The sequence below is a fragment of the Scyliorhinus canicula genome, chromosome 19 (assembly GCF_902713615.1).
Source record: "Scyliorhinus canicula chromosome 19, sScyCan1.1, whole genome shotgun sequence".
NCBI lineage: Eukaryota > Metazoa > Chordata > Chondrichthyes > Carcharhiniformes > Scyliorhinidae > Scyliorhinus > Scyliorhinus canicula.
The window spans coordinates 80,445,129-80,467,005 of NC_052164.1; the positions used below are offsets into that span (position 1 = coordinate 80,445,129).

Sequence of the window (21,877 nt, forward strand, 5' to 3'; positions counted from 1 at the left end):
ATTTCTTTGAAAGTTTATGTAAAGGCAGGATCGAGAAAGTTATTAAATGACCCAATGTACAGATATTAATTATCAAGTTTATTTATGTGGTTACTCAACCCTAATTCGGCAACTAAAAGTAGTTCTCAAAGTTTTGTTGGATTGTCCCATCATAGGTGTAGTTCCTTGCAGTTATCAGCCTCACCTATGCTGTGTAGACAGTTTTTTTTCAGGATGTTGTCGTGCACAAAATATTCTCAATGGTTTTACTGTTATAGATTGACAGGTCAGCTTCTAAAGCTCCTGCTAGACCTTCCAGGTTGCTCACCAATAAGGATGCGCTCTTTTAAAAATAAAATTTAAAATAACAAGACAGGCCAATAACTCAAAGCCCTGATTTGATTGAAAAAAATATTCTAAATAAAGGGTGCAAATAGAGAGAGTAAAGAATTGTTGTACTGCTGCTGAATAATTGGACACAAGCACTAGAACTCAAATATAAAACAGAAAACTTGGGAATTACAGAAATGGTCAGCCAGCATCTGGAGAGGGAGAAGTGCCTCATGATGAAAGGTAGACATGCAAAATGTTATGACCTGACTTGTCTCTTTACAGATGCCTGATTGGCCTGCGTATTATTAGTAAGTTATGGTTTTGTTTCAGATTTCCAGCATTTCCTGTTTTGCTTTACCAACTTAACTTTGCTTTAATTTAATTCAAGTGTCTTTTCAAAAGGCTGAAGTGTAAAACACGATTTTTTTTTAAAAAAGTAGTTTGTTATTCCAAAGTTTTGTTTCATATTTTACTTTTGAAACTGCATATTTTTAACCTGAAGGAGAGGCACACTTGAAAACATTAGGATGGAAATTATGAGAGGAGATGATAAATATTTAACGGCACCGATTTCTAGTCATTGCCTTTGGCGACAAAGCTCAACCTGTCCTCGACTGAGCCCCATGCCTAGCTATCTTAGAATACATTAGTCCTTATACTTTGAGCACACAAAATAAGAGATTTGCTATGGAATGGACTTGGACGAAGAAAGCAGCCTGGCTCGCTTGAAGTACTTAGTCTGTTGGTGCGTGATATGTAACAGTACAAAGAATGCAATCAGAAACCACAGTCTATTAAGGAAACAGAAAAGAAAATGCTTACTTTTGAAAGTCGCTTGTGAGACTAGTAGAGACAGAGCATGCACAGAAGAAAACAAAGAAATCACAACATAAAATTGGTTGAAATGTTAAGAAAAAAAACACTTAGAAATAGAACTTCAAAGCCAAGATGTTAGTGGGTTAAATGTCAAAAAAACAGTACTGCTTCCATTAACTAACTGAGCCCCCTTGGAATCATTATTTTGAGCTGGGTGCAGTACTTTATATTCACGTGAAACATATATACGTAGAAAATTAATTGCGGAGATATTTATACTACAGCTGGACATTCAATTCAGAGACTTCATCTTTGCCTAGTACTACCAGTTAACTAAACACTATAAATGGTCAGGCTTTTATCTTCAAAATAGTAATTTTCTCTGCAGGAGTGTGGGTGTAGGAAAGTCTATTTATACTGTATGCAGAGGAATAGTACAAACTACTACTGTGTGTGTGGCTGTGGGTGCAAGCAGGGCAGATTACATTTTAAAAAAAATTTAGCATACCCAATTATTTTTTTACAATTAAAGGGCAATTTAGCGTAGCCAATCCACCTTTGGGTTGTTGGGGTGAAACCCACGCAGACACGGGGAGAATATGCAAACTCCACACTGACAGTGACCTCCTCCCGGAGCTGGGATCAAACCTGGGTCCTCAGCACCGTAGGCAGCAGTGCTAACCACTGAGCCACCATGCTGCCCTAGATTTAACTTTGTTGCTGCTTCCTGGGGCACTCTGCCATGATGGAGGTTTCCAGCGTTACAACGGTGACAACATTACCAAAGTACTTAATTGGCTGTAAACCACTTTGAGACATCTGGTGGTTGCGAAAAGTGCTATTTAAATGCACGTCGTTATGTTTTAACCTAAACAGGTTAAAATGACAAATATTTGGAAGAGGAGTTGAAGTGTTGGCTAGATTTATCATGGCTCAACTCCAGTAGCATTTCTAACACTGCAGCAGAACAAATTCAGGGCCAGTGTTTTACATACGTTAACAAAAGAAATAAGATTTCACGTAAGCAGGTAGTAAACAACGAGTAGGCACAAATCCAAGATCATAAAATAATTACAGATATGATGCAGCATAACCTGTGGGACATGGCCCTTTGGAAAAAAGCCATTCAAAATTCTGCGAAACTTACATTTTATATTCAAAGAAAATCAGCACAAAAATATCAGAATCCTCCTCAGACCTTCCACGAAACAAGAATGAGTCAGATAAATGATTGTTTAGTAATGATTCTGAAAGGTGTGGAAACTAAGTGCATCGCGTAGAAGGGGGAATTCTTCATTTGCAAATTAAAATTTTCCCCACTGTCGACTCTCTTGAAGGATTAAAATTTAAGTGGATCATTTTAGTTTACCTCACTAGGTATAAAACCTACTGGATCAACTGAATGCTGGTTTTACATCCCGCCTAATATTACTTTGCCGTGACATTAGTGGAGAGTAAAATTGGGCAGACTGTAAAACGGACATTGTCCACGACCATTATCAGTCAGTTCCCAACTGGCTGGTTAGGTTAAAAACTGCCCTCAATGCCATTAACTCATTTGCATCAAGAAGATTCTGCGCAGTCCAAGCTGGGTTAGCTGAGGAAGCATCACAGGAGCCAGACTTTGCAGCACCCCTGCCAATATTCTACAAACCATCACAATGGTTCCTAAAACTATGTAAAGATTGGCCTTGACTACGGCGTCAAACAAAGTCACTAAAGTTTAAAGAGGAGAAATGGACATTTGTCAACATAAGGGCAATTAACAGCCTCCGTAAAACCATGGTATGAAGAAGTCAAATCTACAAGAGAGAAAGTGAAAGAAGAAAACTGGAGAAATTATTGCATTAATTTTGGGAAATTCTGAGGGCATGAAAGGTTGTTTTTCATAAAAGTCAGCCCTTTCTTTATATACTCATTGAATGCCTACAGCACATAAAGAAGCGACTTGGCCCCTATCTGCCGGCTCTGTGGAAGAGCGACTCACCTAGTCCCACTTTCATGCTTCTTTCCTGTAGCCCTGCAAAATTCTTATGCTTCAGATGAATATCGATTGTCCACTGAAGTCATGGATTGAATGTAGATAGGCAAACCTGCAACTTTCCATACAATTGACCCACTCGACCACAAAATGAATATATTTAGTTTATACTTCAAGAGCTCTCCTCAATCTTGTTAATTGTGAAGAGGTTGTCACATGATCCAGTCGGCTATTATCATAAAACTGTCCGAGTCAGCCAGTACATAAAATTACAAACAAGACATAAATACAGAGTTCTCCCTCCTTGTACCCGAACAGGCGCTGGAATGTGGCGACTAGGGGCTTTTCACAGTAACCTCATTGCAGTGTTGACGCAAGCCTACTTGTGACAAGAAAGATTATATTATAGTTCATACAGGCTGTTTCGATAACCATTTTCCTGTCTGTAATTATGCCGAAACCAGGATCCTGCATTAGCTTGGTTCAAATATGGTTTCACAAAAGGAATGTCAGTTCCTTAGCCAGTGGTTCTGGGCAGGATCACAACCAGACTGTCCTCGTCTGACTTTACAAATGTGGTTTCTACCTGGGTGGTCAGACTTTATTTATTAAGCATCCTGGGATGTGCATGCTGCTGGAAAGGTCAGCATTTCTTGCCTATCCTTAATTAGCCTCAATGAATCCAAATGGCGTAGTTACGGCCACAGTGCTGTTAGGAAGGGAGTTCAAGGTCCCAACGACAGTGAAATAATGTGATATACAGTTCCATGTCAGGACAGTGGGTGACTTGGGAGTGAAACTTCCAGTTGGTGAAATTTCCATCTATTATCTGCTGCTCTTGTCCTTCAAGGTGGTAGGGGTTGTGGGCTTGGAAGGTACTATTGAAGGAGGTTTGGCGAGATACTGCAGTGCGTTTTGCAGACAGTGAAGACTGCTGTCACTGTGTACTGGTGGAGGTGGTATGAATAATTAAGGTGGCAGATTGGGGTGCCAATAGCAGGTGGACTCCTGTATCCTGGATGGTGTCAAGCTTTTTTTAAAAAATACTTTCTTCAAAGCATTTTCATACAAATAAACAAAAGCAGAAGAACAACCAAACATCTTTCTAAACAACCAACACCCACTCCCCAAATGCTACCCCCTTCTCACATCCTGCCTTCCCCATTTTAAATTCCTCACACCTCCCATCCCACCCACTGACCCCTCAAACCTCCTTAAAGAAATCAAAAAACGTTCCAGGTGAACCCATCCACTGACACCCTCAAGACGAACCTGACCTCCTACAGCCTCAAGAATTCCGACAGGTCCCTCACCTACACCCCCACTTTCAGTGGCTTTGAGTCCACCCAATAGATAAAAACCCATCCCGGGCTAATGCGAGGCAAAGGCCAAGGCATCAGCCTCATTCACCTACTGGACTCCCAGGTCTTCCGTTGCCCCGAATATCGCCACCTCCATCCCCAGTACTTCGGACATCATGTTCGCTAGCCCCTGCCAGAATTCCTTCAACCTTAGACACGGCCAGACATGGGGTTGTCCAACCCTCCCCGCACAATGTCCACATGTATCCTCTGCTCCACTTGCTCAAACCCCAACTTAAAGTGGTCCACTTGGCTAGGTCTTCCAGAGCCTCTTTCCTCTGCTGCCGTAACATATCGTTGAGGAATATCAGCTGCTCCATCGACCACTGGGCAGGCAGAGCAACCCCCCTCCCCTTTGCCCTTTTCCTGTGGCGCACCACCACAAAGACTTTCCTGCTCCAGATAATCTTTCGTTCTTGCACCACTCTTAATCCGTGAATCCATCTACCAGCCACACCAGAGGAGTAAAACCTTCCCTCGGCACTCCTGCACCTCTTGCTCTCAAATACTTCACCCTTCGGGTGGGGGGAAAAGACCAAAGAAAATCCACCTTGAGCGGGAGCCACCAAATGCGCGACCGCTCACTCCATGGTCGGCACCGGAAGTTGTCCGTCAAGCTTTTTGAACGGCGTTGGAACGGCACTCATCTAGGTGAGTGGAGACTATTCTATCACATTCCTGATTTATGTCTTATAGATGATAGACAAGATTTGGGGAGTCAGGAGGTGAGTTACTCACTGCAGAAATATCCAGCCTCTGACTTGCTCTTGTAGCCACAGTATGGTTGGTCCAGTTAAGTTTCTGAGCAACAGTAACCACAAGATGTTGATGATGCAGGATTCAGGATTCAGCCATGATAATACTGTTGAACGTCAGCGATGATAATACTGTTGAACGTCAGGGGGAGATGTTTAGAATCTCCCTTCCTGGAGCTGGCTATTGCCTGGCACTTCTTTAGTGCGAATGTTACTAGTCATTTATCAGCTTAAGTATGAATGATTCCCAATTTCTGCTTCATGTGGCATGGACTGCTTCAGTATCCAAGTATTATGCAATCATCAATGAAAAGCTCTGCTTCTGGCCTTATAATGGTCAGGTTATTGATGAAGCAATTAAAGATAGTTAGACCTAGGACCCTACCCTGAGGAACACTTGCAATGATGTCTGTGGTTAATATCAAAAATTGGGGCTCATTTCCCCCATCCTCCTCTAGCAGCACCAAGTTCCATTGTGGCATCCTTACTGTTACCCAAATTGGATAAGCCAACTCCACACAGATCTGGGAGAGAAATTAGAACGCCTCTGATCTGAATAAATTACTTTCTCACTGGTGATGAGCTAACCTATTGTTAAAAGCAAAACAGCAAAGCCCATCAGGGGAAAAAAAAATAACATAATGCTGTCAAATTAAAACTTTTTTCATGTAGCACTGATTCTGTGAACATCTGCTCAAAGTAAACCAGATTTCACGGCACTGTTCCAAGATAATGCGAGTGGTTAGTTGCATTTAACATTTCATGTACTGCTATGCTCCATTCGTAGCTTCGAAAGGATCATCACTTCTACACTCAAACCAAAGCCGTTATTCATACCACAAGCATCGCGCTCCTCGCCCCTCCACCACAGTCTGTTCAGTGGAGACTAGTAGGGAACTATAATTAAATCTCCTTTCTGTTCTACTCTATAATAGTTAACAGGGAGCATTTAACTCTTTGTTTTGCAAAACAGAACTGGGAAGCAGCAAAATAATGCAAGCAGATAGTTAACAAAGTGCCAGAGTATTAACTTAACCTGCTTGGTAAGAATTTGGTTGAATCTGGTGCACAATTTTACAATCCATTTACAATCATGACCAGCAGAAATCATTTTAAACCGCCTGGCCAATTCCAAAACATAACTATGATGTTCAAGTCTAGTTTAGTTGATAGTTACTGTATTGAATGTTGCTTACACATAGAATTCTAGAATAGTTGCAGCACAGAAGGCGTTCATTTGCCCTTCTATGTCCATGCTGGCTCTCTGCGAGAGCAACTCAGCTGGCACCACTTCCCTCCTCTTTCCCTGCAAGTTCGCTCTCTGAATGATCCAACTGTATTTTGAGTCACTGCAGAATCTGCCTCCAACACGCTCAGAGGTAGTGAATTCCGCATCATTACCATTCGCTGCTTTAAAAAACTTTCATGTTGGCTTTGATTATTTCGTCAGGTTCTTTTTTCATTTACCTTAGACCGGAGTCCGTGACCTTACGCTAAATATTCTTTTTTAAAATTAATTTTATGGGATGTGAGCATCGCTAACTCAGCCAGCATTTATGGCCCGTCTCTAACCGCCCAACAAGAGTCCATTGCTGTGAATCTGGAGTCACGTGTAGGCCAGACCAGGTAAAGAGAGCAGATTTCCTTCCCTAACAAAGAAAAGAACAAAGAAAATTACAGCACAGGAACAGGCCCTTCGGCCCTCCCAGCCTGCGCCGATCCAGATCCTTTATCTAAACCTGTCTCCTATTTTCCAAGGTCTACTTCCCTCTGTTCCCGCCCATTCATATACCTGTCTAGATGCTATCGTGCCCGCCTCTACCACCTCCGCTGGTAAAGCGTTCCAGGCACCCACCACCCTCTGCATAAAAAACTTTCCACGCACATCTCCCTTAAACTTTCCCCCTCGCACTTTGAAATCGTGACCCCTTGTAACTGACACCCCCACTCTTGGGAAAAGCTTGTTGCTATCCACCCTGTCCATACCTCTCATAATTTTGTAGACCTCAATCAGGTCCCCCCTCAACCTCCGTCTTTCCAATGAAAACAATCCTAATCTACTCAACCTTTCTTCATAGCATGGTGGTTAGCACTGGTGCCTCACAAACCCAGTGAGTTTGTATGTTCTCCCAGAGTCTGCATGGGTTTCCTCCCGGTACTCCGGTTTCCTCCCACAGTCCAAAGATGTGCGGGTTAGGTGGATTGCCCCTTGATGTGCAGGTTAGGCTATGGGATTATGGGAATGTAAATGGGTAGCTCATTCAAAAAGGTTAGTGCAGACTGGATGGGCCAAATGGCCTCCTTCTGCACTGTAGGGTTTCTGTAATCTTCTATGACATGAGGGAACCAAATCGAGAATGGTTTCATTGTCATCATTTTAAGTACACATTTTGATTGAATTCAAATTTCACCATCTGCTGTGGCAGAATTTGAAACCGGCTCCCCAGGTCTCTAGATTGTTAGTCCAGTGACAATACTATTGTGCCACTGCTTCCTTTTATAATTTTCAACACTTCTATCAAATCCCCTTTCAATCTTCTCTTCTCCAAGGAGAACTTACGAATTTTTTTTTAATTTACGGGATGTGGGCATCACTGGTTAGGCCTGGTTATTGCCCATCCCTAATTGTCCTTCAGAAGGTGGTGGTGAGTTGCCTTTTTGAACCGCTGCAGTCCTCGAGGTGTAGGTGCACCCACTGTGCTGTTAGGGAGGATGTTCCAGGATGTTGCCCCAATGACAGTGAAAGAACGGCAATATATTTCTAAGTCAGGTAAGTGACTTGGAGGGGAACCTCCAGGTGGTAGGGTTCCCAGGTATCTGCTGCTCTTGTCCTTCTAACTGGTAATGGTCGTGGGTTTGGAAGGTACTGTCCGAGGAATCTTGGTGAGTTTGTGCATCTTGTAGACGGTACACACAGCTGCCACTGTTCATCGGTGGTGGAGGGTTTGAATATTTGTGGAAGGGAGAGCTAATGGGCTGCTTTGTCCTGGTTGGTGTTGAGCTTCTTGTGTTGTTGGAGTTGTACTTATCCAGTTAAGCCGGGAGTATTCCATTACTCTCCTAACTTGTGCCATGTAGATGGTGGACAAGCTTTGGAGGGTCAGGAGGTCAGTTACTCGGCGTAGGATTCCTAGCCTTTGGCCTGCACTGGTAGCCACAGTATTAATATGGCTAGTCCAGTTCAGTTTCTGATCAATCATAATCCCCAGGATGTTGATTGTAGGGGATTCAGCAAAAGTTAAGCCATTGAATGTCATGGGGCGGTGGTTAGATCCTCTCTTGTAGGAGATGGTCATTGCCTAGCACTTATGTGGCGCGAATGTAACATGCCACTTGTTAGCCCAAGCCTGGATATTCCAGGTCTTGCTGCATTTGAACATGGACTGCTTCATTATCCAAGGTGTCACAAATGTTACTGAACATTGTGCAGTCACCCGCAAGCATCCCCACTTCTGACCTTATGATGGAAAGGAAGTAATTCATGAAGCAGCTGAAGGTGGTTGAACCAAGGACATTACCCTAGGGAACTCCTGCAGCAATGTCTTAGAGCTGAGCTGATTGACCTCCAACCACCACAACCATCTTCCAAAAAATCAACAGGGAACATTGACAAATGGTACATTGACAAAGTGATTGGTTACAGTGCGGAACAAGGGGCCAACCAAAGCAAATACATGAGCCAGGGCAGCATAAGGCTTCAATAATAGTGTTCTTACAGGGAACAGATCAGTCCAAGAAGGAGTCATTGAGGAGTCTTGTAGCTGTGGGGAAGAAGCTATTCCTCTGTCTGGATGTGTGGGTCTTCAGACTTCTGTACCTTCTGCCTGATGCAAGGGTCTGGAAGAAGGCAATGCCTGGGTGGGAGGGGTCTCTGATAATGCTGTCTGCCTTCCTGAGGCAGCGGGAGGTGTATATAGAATCAATGTGGGGGTGGCAAGCTTGTGTGATGTGTTGGGCTGAGTTCACCACAGTTTCTTGTGATCTTGGACCAAGTAGTTGCCATACCAGGCTATGTTGCAGCCAGTTAGGATGCCCTCTATCGCACATCTGTAGATGTTTGAGAGAGTCGATGCAGACATGCCAAATTTCTTTAGCTTCCGTAGGAAGTTGTTGGGCTTTCTGGACTATTGCATCAACGTGAATGGACCAGGACAGAGTGTTGGTGATGGTGACCCCCAGGAACCTAAAGCTATCGACCATCTCCTCTTTGGAACCATTGATGCAGACAGGAATGTGTGTCGTGCTACGCTTCCTGAAGTTGATGATCAGTTCCTTGGTCTTTCCGACATTTAGAGAGAGGTTGTTTTCGGTACACCATGCAACCAAGTGATTTATCTCCCTCCTGTAGTCTGATTCATCGTTGTTTGAGATATGGTCCACCACAGTCATATCATCCGCAAACTTATAGATTGAGTTGGAGCTAAATCTTGCCATACAGTCATGTGTGTATAGGGGGTACAGTAGAGGACTGAGCTCACAACCTTGCGGGGCTCCGGTGTTGCGGACTATTGTGGAGGAGGTGCTGTTGCCTGTCCTGACAGATTGCGGTCTGTTGGTGAGGAAGTCAACTATCCATTTGCACATGGAGGGGTGAAGTCCAAGATTGCAGAGTTTGGTTATTAGTCTTGTCGGGATAATGGTGTTGAAGGCGGAGCTGCAATCAATGAACAGCAGTCTTACTTGGGGTCCTTATTGTCGAGGTGTTTGAGTGTTCATTGTAGAGCCAGAGAGGTAGCATCTGCTGTGGACCAGTTGCGGTGATACGCAAACTGCAGTGGATCGGGACCGTCTGGGAGGCTGGCAGTGATCCGTCTCATGACTAGCCGCTCAAAGCATTTCATGACAACAGACGTCAGGGCCATCGGTCGGTAGTCGTTGATGCAGGCTACCTTGTTCTTATTTGGTACTGGTATTATGGTGGTCTTCTTGAAGGAAGTGGGGACCTCAGAGCGGAGGAGTGAGGTGGTGAAGATATTTGCGAATACACTCGCCAGCTGGTCTGTGAAGGCTCTGAGTGCTCACCCAAAGCCTCTGTCAGGGTCCGTTACTTTCCGCTAATTCACTTTAAGAAGGCAGCTCTTAGGTCTAAGGCTGTACTAGTGTGTCCAGGGCTGTTGGGGCGGGTGGCACTGATGCATTGGCTGACTTGCTCAAAGCAGGCATAGAACTTGTTCAGATCATTGGGTAGGGATGCTCCTTGATGCCATACTCGGTCAAATGCTGCCTTGATGTCAAGGGCAGTCACTCTCACCTCCCTTCTGGCATTCCGCTCTTTTGCCCATGTTTGAACCAAGGCTGTAATGAGGTCAAGAGCTGTGTGACCCTCGCGGAACCTAAACTGGGCATCCGTAAGCAGGTTATTGCTGAGCAAATGCCACTTGATAACACTGTTGATGACTCCTTCCATCACTTTACTGAGAGTAGACTGATAGGGCGGCAATTGTCTGGGTTGGATTTGTCCTGTTTCTTGTATACGGGACACACCTGGGTAATTTCCAACATTTTTGGGTAGATGTCAGTGTTATAGCTGTCCTGGAACAGCTTGGCTAGGGGTGCAGCAGGTTCTGGAGCACAAGTCTTCAGTACTATTGCCGGGCTATTGTTAGGGCCCATCGCCTTTGCACTATCCAGTGCCTTCAGCCATTTCCTAACATCATGCGAATCGTATTGGCTGAAGACTGACATCGGTGATGCTGGGGACCAATGGAGGAGACCGAGGTGAAACCTGACTGAAGACTGTTGCGAATGGCTGAGCCTCGACTTTTCCACATATGTGCTGGGCTCCTCCATTATTGAGGATATGGGGATATTTGTGGAGCCTCCTCCTCCAGTGAGTTGTTTAATTGTCCACCACCATTCACAGCTGGATGCGGCAGGACAACAGAGTTTAGATCTGATGCATTCATCGTGGAATTGCTTTGCTCAGTCTATTACTCGCTGCTTATGCTGTTTGGCACACAAGTAGCACCCTGGGGAAATAGGTAGGAAGAATTACCTCAGAAAAAATGTTTAAAATCAGAAATATGGCAAGGACAAAAGAAAATTAAATCTGTAACTGTCACATCTTAGAAGCTGTTCCATTAGGATGAGTTTCAAAGCTAGTTTGCAAGAAGCTGAGAGCTTCAAATAATTGCTTTCTTTCATTTCTTTTCATATGTTTTCTTCTGCTTCACCAGAACAGTTGTGCATTTTAGATTTGGGAGCAACTTTTTAAGATAGTTTAATGAGAGTTTTAAATTTCAACAAGATTGGATGCCGTAAGTTTGGATAAGGTTATGAAAATGAATAGATCAAATTATTGAGAGTAAAAAAGAACTTCTATTTAATAGATTTTTTGATGAAAGGATACGTTCCAGCCAGTGAAGTACTTTATAAGTGGAGACACTGCTTTAAGTAGGAACTGTGAATGCTACAAATAGCAATGTAACAGTGGTCATCCATAAGACAGCATCTCAACAGTACTGCACTGGAGCATCAGTTTAGATTTTTGTGCTCAAAACACTGGAGTGGGATTTGAACCACAACCTTCCAACTCAGAGACAAGAATGCTACAACTGAGCCCTGGCAGACATCATAACAATAATAATTATATAAGCAAACAATCCGGTTATAAATCATTGCTATTTTCTTCAGCAGGCTTGTCACGCTTTTTGATTTTGATTTGATTTGATTTATTGTCATATGTACCAAAGTACAGTGAAAAGTATTTTTCTGCAGCCGAGGGACGTACACAGGGAACAAGTTACTGGTGGGAGTTGAGAGAAAGACACTGAGGATGTGTAGGTTAGTCACATTTACCTACTGATGCATCATAGGTAGCTATGGTCTCCTGGAACTGCCTTGGTTATTTTATAGGGAAAAAGGATTACCTCTATTTCATGGATAGCGAAATTGCAAACTTTTTTGCTATATACAGTTCCGGTTTCACACGCCTGTTACATAATTCAGAAAAAAATGTGGAACCAAATCGTCATTTAATATTAAAAGAGAGACTTGCGGTGGCGGCATGCAAGTGGAGGTCGCACGTTACATGGCTCCTCCTAGAGTCTCTGGTTTTTGGACTTTTATGCCCAATCTAAGGGGTAGCTTGTGGATGAGTTGGAGTGGGAAGTCATAACAAAGTCAAGGAAATGTCGAAGCCCCAGAAAAAAGGTGCTGGAAAGAAGGGGGGGGGGGGGGGGGGGGGGGGAAGCATCCGGAAGGCAAGTGTGGCCGAGAGTCCTGCGGGAAGAAAGATGGTGGGGGCTGGGCCATTGGGTTGGGCCACTCTCCTCACGGTGGAAAGGCTTACCGAGATGGTGTCGGTGGAGTTTGAAAGGCTGTTTACTAAGCATATGGAGGTGTTTCGGAGGGAGATGATGGCTTCACTGAAAGAGTGGGTGGAGGAGACAATTGGCCGGTAAAGGCAACAGTCATGAAGACATCGGTCGAGGTGCGGGAGCAAGGAGAGACATTGAAGGTGGTGGAGGAGTCATTGTCTCAGCACAGCGACCAGTTCAACCCGATGAGTGAGGAGCTGCGGAGGTCAACAAAGGGCTCAGAGCTAATGTGGAGGACATGGAGAACAGAAGGTAAAACTTGAGAATCATAGGTCTTCCCAAGGGAGTGGAGGGTCCTAGGCCAACAGAGTACTTTGCGAAGATGTTTGCTGAGGAGATAGGCGAGGGAGAAGAACCATCCCGCTACGAGTTGACAGGGCACATCGGTTGCTCAGCCGAAGCCGAAAGCAAAATCAGCCACCAAGGGTTATTTATGGTCTGCTTTCACTGCTACCGCGTGAAGGAGAAGGTTTTGGGCTGGATGAAACAGAGACGAGCTGTGAAGTGGGAAGGCGTTGGTATACACATATGCCACGATCTGACGGCGGATTTGGTGAGCAGGTGGACGGCCTTTGGACAGGTGAAGGTGGCACCGTGCGGCAGTGGAGTGAGATTTGGAGCGGTCTACCCAGCGAAGCGGAGAGTGACTCACAATTCAAAGGACTTTTTTGAGACAGCGGAGGTGTTTGTTAGGCTGAAGGACTGGGACTGAGATGAGAGTCGGGAGATGGATTTGGTGGAAACGGGGATAGTGTTTTCTGACTGAAGGTCTTCCATTTGATTGGGGTTTTGTTTCTGTCTCTTAAATGGGCAGGGTTTGTTTACATGTGTTCTGGGGTTTGGGTTTTCTTTTTTCCTTAAGGGTGCGGTTTTCTATTGTTTCTTGGTTTAAGGGAGGTGGGTTTTGGGCACGTGGGCCACGTTACTGAAAGGGGGGGGGGCGCGTGGGTTCTGGCAGGGGTCACCGCACTAACAAATGTAGGTTGCCCAGTGAACAGGAACGTGGTAGGGGTGAGGGGCCGCTGTCGTTGGAGTTTGGCTGAGCAGGTTTTAATGGACCTGGGATGTGTGAATGGTGGGGGGAGGGGATCAATATTGTCAGAGGCGTTTGCAAGAGGAAGTGGATGGGGGGATTCTTGGAGGGCGGAATCAACAGGAAGAAAAGGATGGGACAGGCCTCAGTAATGGTGATGGCGAATAGGAGGGGTGGTCAGAATGGTGATTTGGAACGTGAGGGGATTAGGGGGACCAGTGAAGAGAGCGAGACCTTTTGCACAGTTTAAGAGTCTAAAAGCTGATATGGTGATGCTGCAGGAAACCAATTGGAGGGTGAAGGTGGGCCCGTGGGTATGTTCACTCCCAACGGATCGGGAGTATTAGTTTTCTCCCCGGTGCACAAGATGTTTTCAAGGATACTTTTATGTGGTGGGATAGGCACTGTTGGCTGGAGTTAACAGGTCGGAGTACTCGGCAATTGTGATCTCGGATCATGCTCCGCATTAGATGGATATGGTATTGGAGAAGGGTGCAGCCCAGAAACCGGGGTGGAGAATAGATGTGGGGTTATTGGCAGATTGGAGCTTCTGTGACAAGGTAGAAAGGTTGATCGATGAGCATGTGTGGTTTAATTGTATGGAGAGTTCTTACAGTTGGTGATCTGGGAAGCTCTGAAGGTGGCAGAGAGGGGAGGTGATCTCGTTTAAGGCTAAGGTGGATAGGGAGGAGGGGGAAGAACGCCAACGACTGATAGAAGAGATTTTGCAGGAGGATGGGAAATACATGGGGCACCCGGACCCAGGGCTCCTTGCAAACAGGAAGGAGTTGCAGGTGAGGTTTGACCTATTGTCCATGGGAAAAGCCACCAATCAGTTGAGAAGGGCGATGGGGGCTGTTTATGAGTACAGGGAAAAGGCGGGGCTTGTTGTCAGGGAGCCCGCGGCAAGGGAGATTGTTTGGGTGCAGGACAGGAGGGGGGAGTTGGTGGTGGTTCAGAACAGATTAATAAGGTGTTTTGTATTTTTTTTTTAAAATATTTTTATTTTCCATTTTCACATTTTCTTCAGAATTTACACCCCACCAACAAATAGTAAACGGTAACAAATACAATGTCAATCCCCTTATCAACAACAACGATCACATTCTCCCACCACCCAGAACAACGGCCCACCTGAAAATACAAGCATCAAATAAAACAAACCCTCCCAAGGTGGGGAAAAAAAGGAAAAAAGAAAAAGGAATCAGGAATCGCCGATGATCATCCTTGACAGATACAGTCCACACCCCCAACGGCCCCCCTAATATTCAATGCCACGCAATCCCTGAAAGAGTACCGTAAATGACACCCATGAATTGTAGACACTGCCCCCACCTCCCAAACTCCTTCCCTCCACTTACTTTTATAAACTTCTCCCCCCAACCTCGGTTCCTTCCCCCAACTTTTCACCCCGGCTAGATTCACCAGAACCGGTTCTACCAGACTCCGATGGCCATAGCCTCCCCCCACCTCACTCCCGTTCACTGGCCAGCTTAAACAGGCCAGCGTGGAGGCCCCTGCCCGGGTCTCCTTCCCCGTTGCCCGGTCCCAGGAAAACCAAGAAATCCCCTTTAGCACACAGACCCCGCATACACACCCAAGCCCCAAAGAACCATCATTGCAAGTGAAAGTCCCATCTCTTCCCTTGTCCAAATATATACAGTGTCGACTCATTTAGTACATACACCAACACGCAGTGAAAAAATAAAGTTACATGAGGCTAAATCGGTACACGACCAATTCTCAATTCTGCCACAGTCCTTCTGCCTTCGCAAACTCCTCCTCCGCTTCCGCCGTCCCAAAATAAAAGTCCTTGGATTTGTAGATCACCCTCAACTTAGCTGGATATACTATGCCGCACTGCACCTTGCTGATGTACAGTGCCTTTTTCACCTGGCTGAAGGCAGCCCATCTCCTCGCCAGCTCCACTGTAAAGTCCTGGTATATACATATACCAGCTCCAGCCCACTGCACCTCCCGCTTCTGCTTTGCCCAGCATAGGACTTTCTCCTTCACGCTATACCTATGGAAACACACAGTTACTACGCTCGGCGGCTCACTCGCCTTTGGTATAGGTCTCCACGACCGATGAGCCCGAGCCCCCCCCCCCCAATAGCTTCGCCAACATAGTGGCAAAATACTCCGTCAGCCTCGGGCCTTCCACCCCTTCGGGCAAACCCACAATCCTCAGATTCTATCGTCTGGATCTGTTTTCCTGGTCTTCCATTTTGGCTTGCAGACCCTTGTTGGTCTCTATCACCCTCCGCAACTCCTTCCCCATCGAGGTGAGTTGATCGCTGTGCTGCGATAATGCCTCATCCACTTCCTTCAGTGTCTCACCTTGCTCCCGCACCTCCGCTACTGCGCTTGATACCGCCGCCCTCACCGGGGCAATTGCCTCCTCCACCAGCACTTTCAATACCGCCCCCATTTCCTTCTTCATCGCTTCCATGTGTTTTGTGAACTGTTTTTCAAGTTCCACAACCATCACTTTGGTCAGTTCTTCTGCTGTGAGCGATGCGGCCTCCCCTGGTGCTTCAGCTTCCGCTTTCCTTACAGTTCCTGCGCTGACGTTTTCACTCACTAGTGGACTTCTGTTAACCCCCTTTGTCATGGCCGTTTTTCTCCCAAACTTGGACATTCCATCTCGCTGTGCCTTCTTACAGCCTTTCAGCCTCTATTGCCCCCGGGACCGGGAGTTAAAACAGTGAAATTCCGATTCCCGAGCAGGAGCCCTCCAGTGTGCGGCTACCTCCCGCCCGCCATCACGAGAAGTCCATTAATAAGGTGTTTGAGGAGTTCTATAAAGACTTGCACAGTCAGAGCCACCGGAGGAGCGGCGGGATAGGAGGAAGTTCCTGGGTGGACTAGAGTGCCCGAGGTTGGGGGAGGTGGAGATGGCAGGGCTGGAGGATCTGGTGTGGGTGGAGGAGCTGAAGTTGGCAATTGGGAGGATGCAGGCAGGGAAGGCAGCGGGGCCTACCAGGTTTCCACTCGAATTTTAGAAAAGATTTAAGGATAACTGGCACCATTGATGGTGGGAATGTTTGAGGACGTGATGAATAGGAGTCTCTTGCCGCAAACAATAGGGCAGGCTTCCATCTCATTGTTGCTCAAGAAGGATATGGAAATGGTGGCGTGTGGGTCGTACAAGCCCATATCTCTGCTCAAATGTAGATGCCAAGATATTGGCAAAGGTGTTGGTGTTAAGGTTGGAGGAGTGCCTTCTGAAGGTGATTGGGAGGGGGATCAGATGGGGCTCATAAAGGGAAGACAGTTGTCCTCAAATGTGAGGAGACTGTTGAATGTTGTGCATTCTCTGGCAGAGAGAACGGAGACGGAGGTGGTGGTGGCGTTGGATACGGAGAAGGCATTTGATCGGGTGGAGTGGAGTTATTTCAGCGGTACGGGAGAAATTTGAGATTGGGCTGAAGTATGTGGCATGGATGCAGCTGTTATACAAGGAGTCGATGGCCAGCATGTGCACAAATAGAATGATCTTAGCATATTTTGCATTGCTCTAGGGTACGAGGCAGGGAAGCTCCATGTCCCCTTTCTGTTTGCATTGGCTATGGAGCCCTTGGTTATTGCACCGAGGAGCTCGGAGTCGTTGATGGGGATAACGTGGATATGGTGCCCTTAAATGCAGATAATTTGTTGTTGTATATTTGAGCCAAGCTCTTCGGTGGGGGGCATACTGGGGTTGCTTCAGAGAAGTGAATACTTTATGGTCTAGAACATAGAACATAGAACAGTACAGCACAGAACAGGCCCTTCGGCCCTCGATGTTGTGCCGAGCAATGATCACCCTACTTAAACCCACGTAACCCGTATACCCGTAACACAACAATCCCCCCATTAACCTTACACTATGGGCAATTTAGCATGGCCAATCCACCTAACCCGCACATCTTTGGACTGTGGGAGGAAACCGGAGCACCCGGAGGAAACCCACGCACACACGGGGAGGACGTGCAGACTCCACACAGACAGTGACCCAGCCGGGAATCGAACCTGGGACCCTGGAGCTGTGAAGCATTGATGCTAACCACCATGCTACCGTGAGGCCCCTAAAGTCTCTCCTCCAGGAGTGGGAGTGGGGCTGCCATTTCGCCTGGCAGCGTCTCATTTTAAGTATTTAGGGTGCAGATGGCCTGGGATTGGTCAGTGCTTTGGACGTTTAATTTCACTAGCCTGCTGGGGAGGGTGAAGGTGGACTTGTTGAGGTGGGACAATCCCCCTCTGTTGCTGGTGGGCCGGGTGCAGGCAGTAAAGATGAATGTTTTGCTGCGATTCTGGTTCTTGTTTTAGTGCCTGCCAGTCTTTTTGCCCAAGATGTTTTTTAGGGGGGTGGACAGGCTGATCTACTGGCTTGCTTGGGCGGGGAAGGTGGCTAGGATTAGGAAAGTGATACTGCAGAGGGGACGGGCTTCTCAAATTTGATGTATTATTACTGGGTGGGAAATGCAGAGATCATTCGGCGATGGATCAGGGGAGGAGGCCTTTGTGGCTGAGGAAAGAGGTGGGCTCCTGCTGGCTACAGCACCGTGCCCGATGGCCACAGGGGAGTATTCGGTGAGTCCAGTGGCGGTAGTCACGTTGAAGATCTGGAGGCAGTTTAGGCAGCATTTTAGGTTGGGAGCTGGGTCAGGGAGGATGCCGAATAATGGGAATCATAGATTTGAGCCAGGGTGGATGGACGCAAGGTTCTGGGGATGGGAAGAGAGAGCGATTAAGAAAATTAAGGATCTGTTTCTGCAAGGGCGATTTGCAAGTTTGGAGGAGCTGGGCGAGAAGTTTGGGCTGGCATAGGTTGAGAGTTCCAGGTATATGCAGGTACAGGAATGTATTCCTGAACTTTCCGATGGCGCCTGCCTTCTCATTGCTAGAGGCAGTGCTGTCAGCAAGGGGGTTGGAGATGGGGTGTCAGCAATTTACGGGAGGAATTTGGAGAAGGATGGGGTGACCATAGAGGGGGCTCAGACTAAGTGGGAGCACGAGTTGGAGGTGGAGCTGGAGGAGAAACTGGTGTACATAGAACATACAGTGCAGAAGAAGGAGGCCATTCAGCCCATAGAGTCTGCACCGACCTACTTAAACCCTCACTTCCACCCTATTCCCGTAACCCTATAACCCCTCCTAAACCTTTTGGTCAAGAAGGGCAATTTATCACAGCCAATCCACCTAACCTGCACATCTTTGGACTGTGGGAGGAAACCGGAGCACCCGGTGGAAACCCACGCAGACGCGAGGAGAACGTGCAGACTCCACACAGGCAAGGGACCCCGGCGCTGTGAAGCCACAGTGCTATCCACTTCTGCTTCCCTACTGCCCCGTGTGAGGTGCTGCGGAGGATAAATGCCCCGACTCTGTGCGCATGGCTAGGGCTGATACAGCCGAAGGTAGTTCACAGTGCGCACCTTACAAATTTTAGGATGAGCTGGCTATTTTAAATAAAAATTTATAGCGGGGTGGTGAGGGGGGGCTGGGGTGGTGAAGGGGGGGGGGGGGGGGGGTTGGGGGCAGCGGCGTGCAGAGGGGGGGGGCGACGGTGCGTTGGCTCTGGGCATCCGTCGCCCCGCCTCTCTGCACGCCGCTGCCCCCTACGCCAAACCCCCCCCACCACCCCTACCCCCTCCAACGCTCCTACCCCCCTCACCACCCCTACCCCCCTCACCACCCCTACCCCCCTCACCACCACCCCTACCACTCTCCCCACCACCCCTACCACTCTCCCCACCACCCTACCACTCTCCCCACCACCCCTACCACTCTCCCCACCACCCCTACCCCCCACCCCACCACCCCTACCCCCCTCCCCACCACCCTCCAACGCCGCAACCCCCCCTCAACGCCGCAACCCCCCTCTCATCGCCGCAACCCCCCCTCAATGCCGCAACCCCCCCTCAATGCCGCAACCCCCCCTCCAATGCCGCTACCCCCCCTCCAACGCCCCTACCCCCCTCACCAACCCTACCCCCCTCACCACCCCTACCCCCCTCCAACGCCCCTACCCCCCTCCAACGCCCCTACCCCCCTCACCAACCCTACCCCCCTCACCACCCCTACCCCCTCACCACCACCCCTGCCCTCTCCCCACCACCCCTACCCCCCTCCAACGCCGCAAACCCCCCTCTACGCCGCAACACCCCCTCAACGCCGCAACACCCCCCTCACCACCCCACCCCCCTCCAATGCCGCTACCCCGTCCAACGCCCCTACCCCCCTCACCACCCCTACCCCCCTCCAACGCCCCTACCCCCCTCACCACCCCTACCCCCCCCCTCACCACCACCCCTACCCCCCTCCAATGCCGCCCCCTCATCTCTCTCAATGCCGGTATCCCCCCCTCTCCTCTCAACGCCGGGTCCCCCCCCCTCAACGCCGGGTCCCCCCCCCCCCTCAACGCCAGGTCTCTCCCCCCCCCCCCCCCCCTCAACGCCGGGTCCCCCCTCTCCTCTCAACACCGGGTCCCCCCCCTCTCCTCTCAACGCCGGGTCCCCTCTCTCTCTCTCAACGCCGGGTCCCCTCTCTCTCTCTCAACGCCGGGTCCACTCTCTCTCTCTCAACGCCGGGTCCCCCCCCCCTCTCCTCTCAACGCCGGGTCCCCTCTCTCTCTCTCAACGCCGGGTCCCCTCTCTCTCTCTCAACGCCGGGTCCCCCCCCTCTCCTCTCAACGCCGGGTCCCATCTCTCTCTCTCAACGCGCCACTTCCGCAGCGGGTGAAACTGACGCGTATCGCGTCAGTCCGCTGCTGGCCCTTTCGGGAACGGAGATTACCGGCTTAAAAGAAGGCCCCGACGCCGGAGTCATCCGCACCGCTTTTGGCCGCCGGAAATGGGCAGGTCTTCGGAGAATTTTGCCCCTGGTATCTTTCTTGTAAATTCTCTCTGCACCCTCTCCAGTGCCTCGATATATTATTTTATACGACAACTAGAATTCAACTCTTAAGTTTGACCTAACCAAGGATTGATGTAGATTTAGCAGAATATTTTCCTATTTTTCAACTCGATCCAATAATCCCTAGATTATTTTTAAATTCAACTCGATCCAGAAATATGATCCTGCTATCCTGTTGTGCAATGTACAGTGAGATCCTTAGTTCCTCTATCCCATCTAGGCTCATATTTTCAGAGTACTAAGTGGCCTCTCTATTCTTTTTATCAAAATGTACAATCTCAAATTTGTGTTGAACTTTATTTGCCAATTATTTGCCCATTCTGAGAGTTAATATCTTTCTGCAATTTGCTGGTCTTCCTCAGTATTGAATTTTCTAGCCACTCCCCTCTTCAATTTTTGCCCAGTACACATTCTTGTAGAACATACAACTGCTTGCCCTCTGCCATTAAGAATAGCTATCCTTTATTCCGACTGTCTGCTTTCTGACATGAAGCCAGCTAGCAATCCTTTCTGCCATTTGGCTCCACATTCTCTTGCCTTGCTCATTCATCCATTTTGAGTACGTTATCAAAAGCCTTCTGAAAATCCAGATAAATTACATCTCCTATATTACTATAGTCTACTCTCACCTATTGCGTCAAAGAAATTCAGTTATGGTTGGTCGAAAAAGATTTTCCTTTTTGAAATCCATACTGACTATTCATTATTATTTTTCATTTCCAAATGTTTTCCTGTGCTATGCTTTGCATAGTTTCATTAGCATTTCATTAGTTTCTTACTATCCATGTTAAGCTCAATGGACTATAATTCCCGATATGTCCTATTCTCCTTCTTAAATATGGATAATATGTTAGCTATCAGACAATCCTCTGGCACTACATTCTTTTCTGATGAATTATTATAGTACGTATGGCAATGGCTGTGCTATCTCATCCCTAGATTATTTTAAAATTCATGGATGCCACCATCTGGACCAGGAATTTTGATCAATTTATTTAATACATTGCACTTTTTATTTTAAATACATATCTCTTATTACTTATTTTATTAGGCAATGTCATGCCCAGCATTCCCATCACCCTGGTAAATACAGAGGCAAAATAATTAGATTTCTGCCATCTCTCATCATTATCCTGTCGATTCTTTAATGGTCCTATTCACATCCCAGCCTTTTGTTTACTATTTTGTTTGACGTTCCTCGATAATTTAGTTTGATGGTCCTCTTTGCCTTCTCATTTTTTGTTGTCTCTTAACCTCTTCAATTCTCTATTATGTTGCACGCCTCGGCTATTATGTACTTAATGCATGCCTTTTCCTCAATTGTTCGCTCATGTCTTTATTCATCCACAAAGTCTCATTAATGTTGAATTTGTTCTTTTCTTTTAGTGGAATATATTCTT

General features: G+C 47.2%; 1 protein-coding gene across 15 annotated transcripts in view; it reads right to left on the reverse strand.

The window, feature by feature from the left end:
- Window positions 1-21,877, reverse strand: part of gramd1ba (GRAM domain containing 1Ba) — an 808,348-nt gene that overhangs the window by 146,521 nt on the left and 639,950 nt on the right. For 11 of the 15 annotated variants that reach the window (XM_038778914.1, XM_038778911.1, XM_038778917.1 and 8 more), the window contains one exon: window positions 1,135-1,155. The exons of the other annotated variants lie outside the window; for them this stretch is intronic. In XM_038778914.1, the coding sequence (XP_038634842.1) occupies window positions 1,135-1,155 (21 nt within the window). The remainder of the gene's footprint in view (window positions 1-1,134; window positions 1,156-21,877) is intronic. 15 annotated transcript variants of the gene reach the window in all.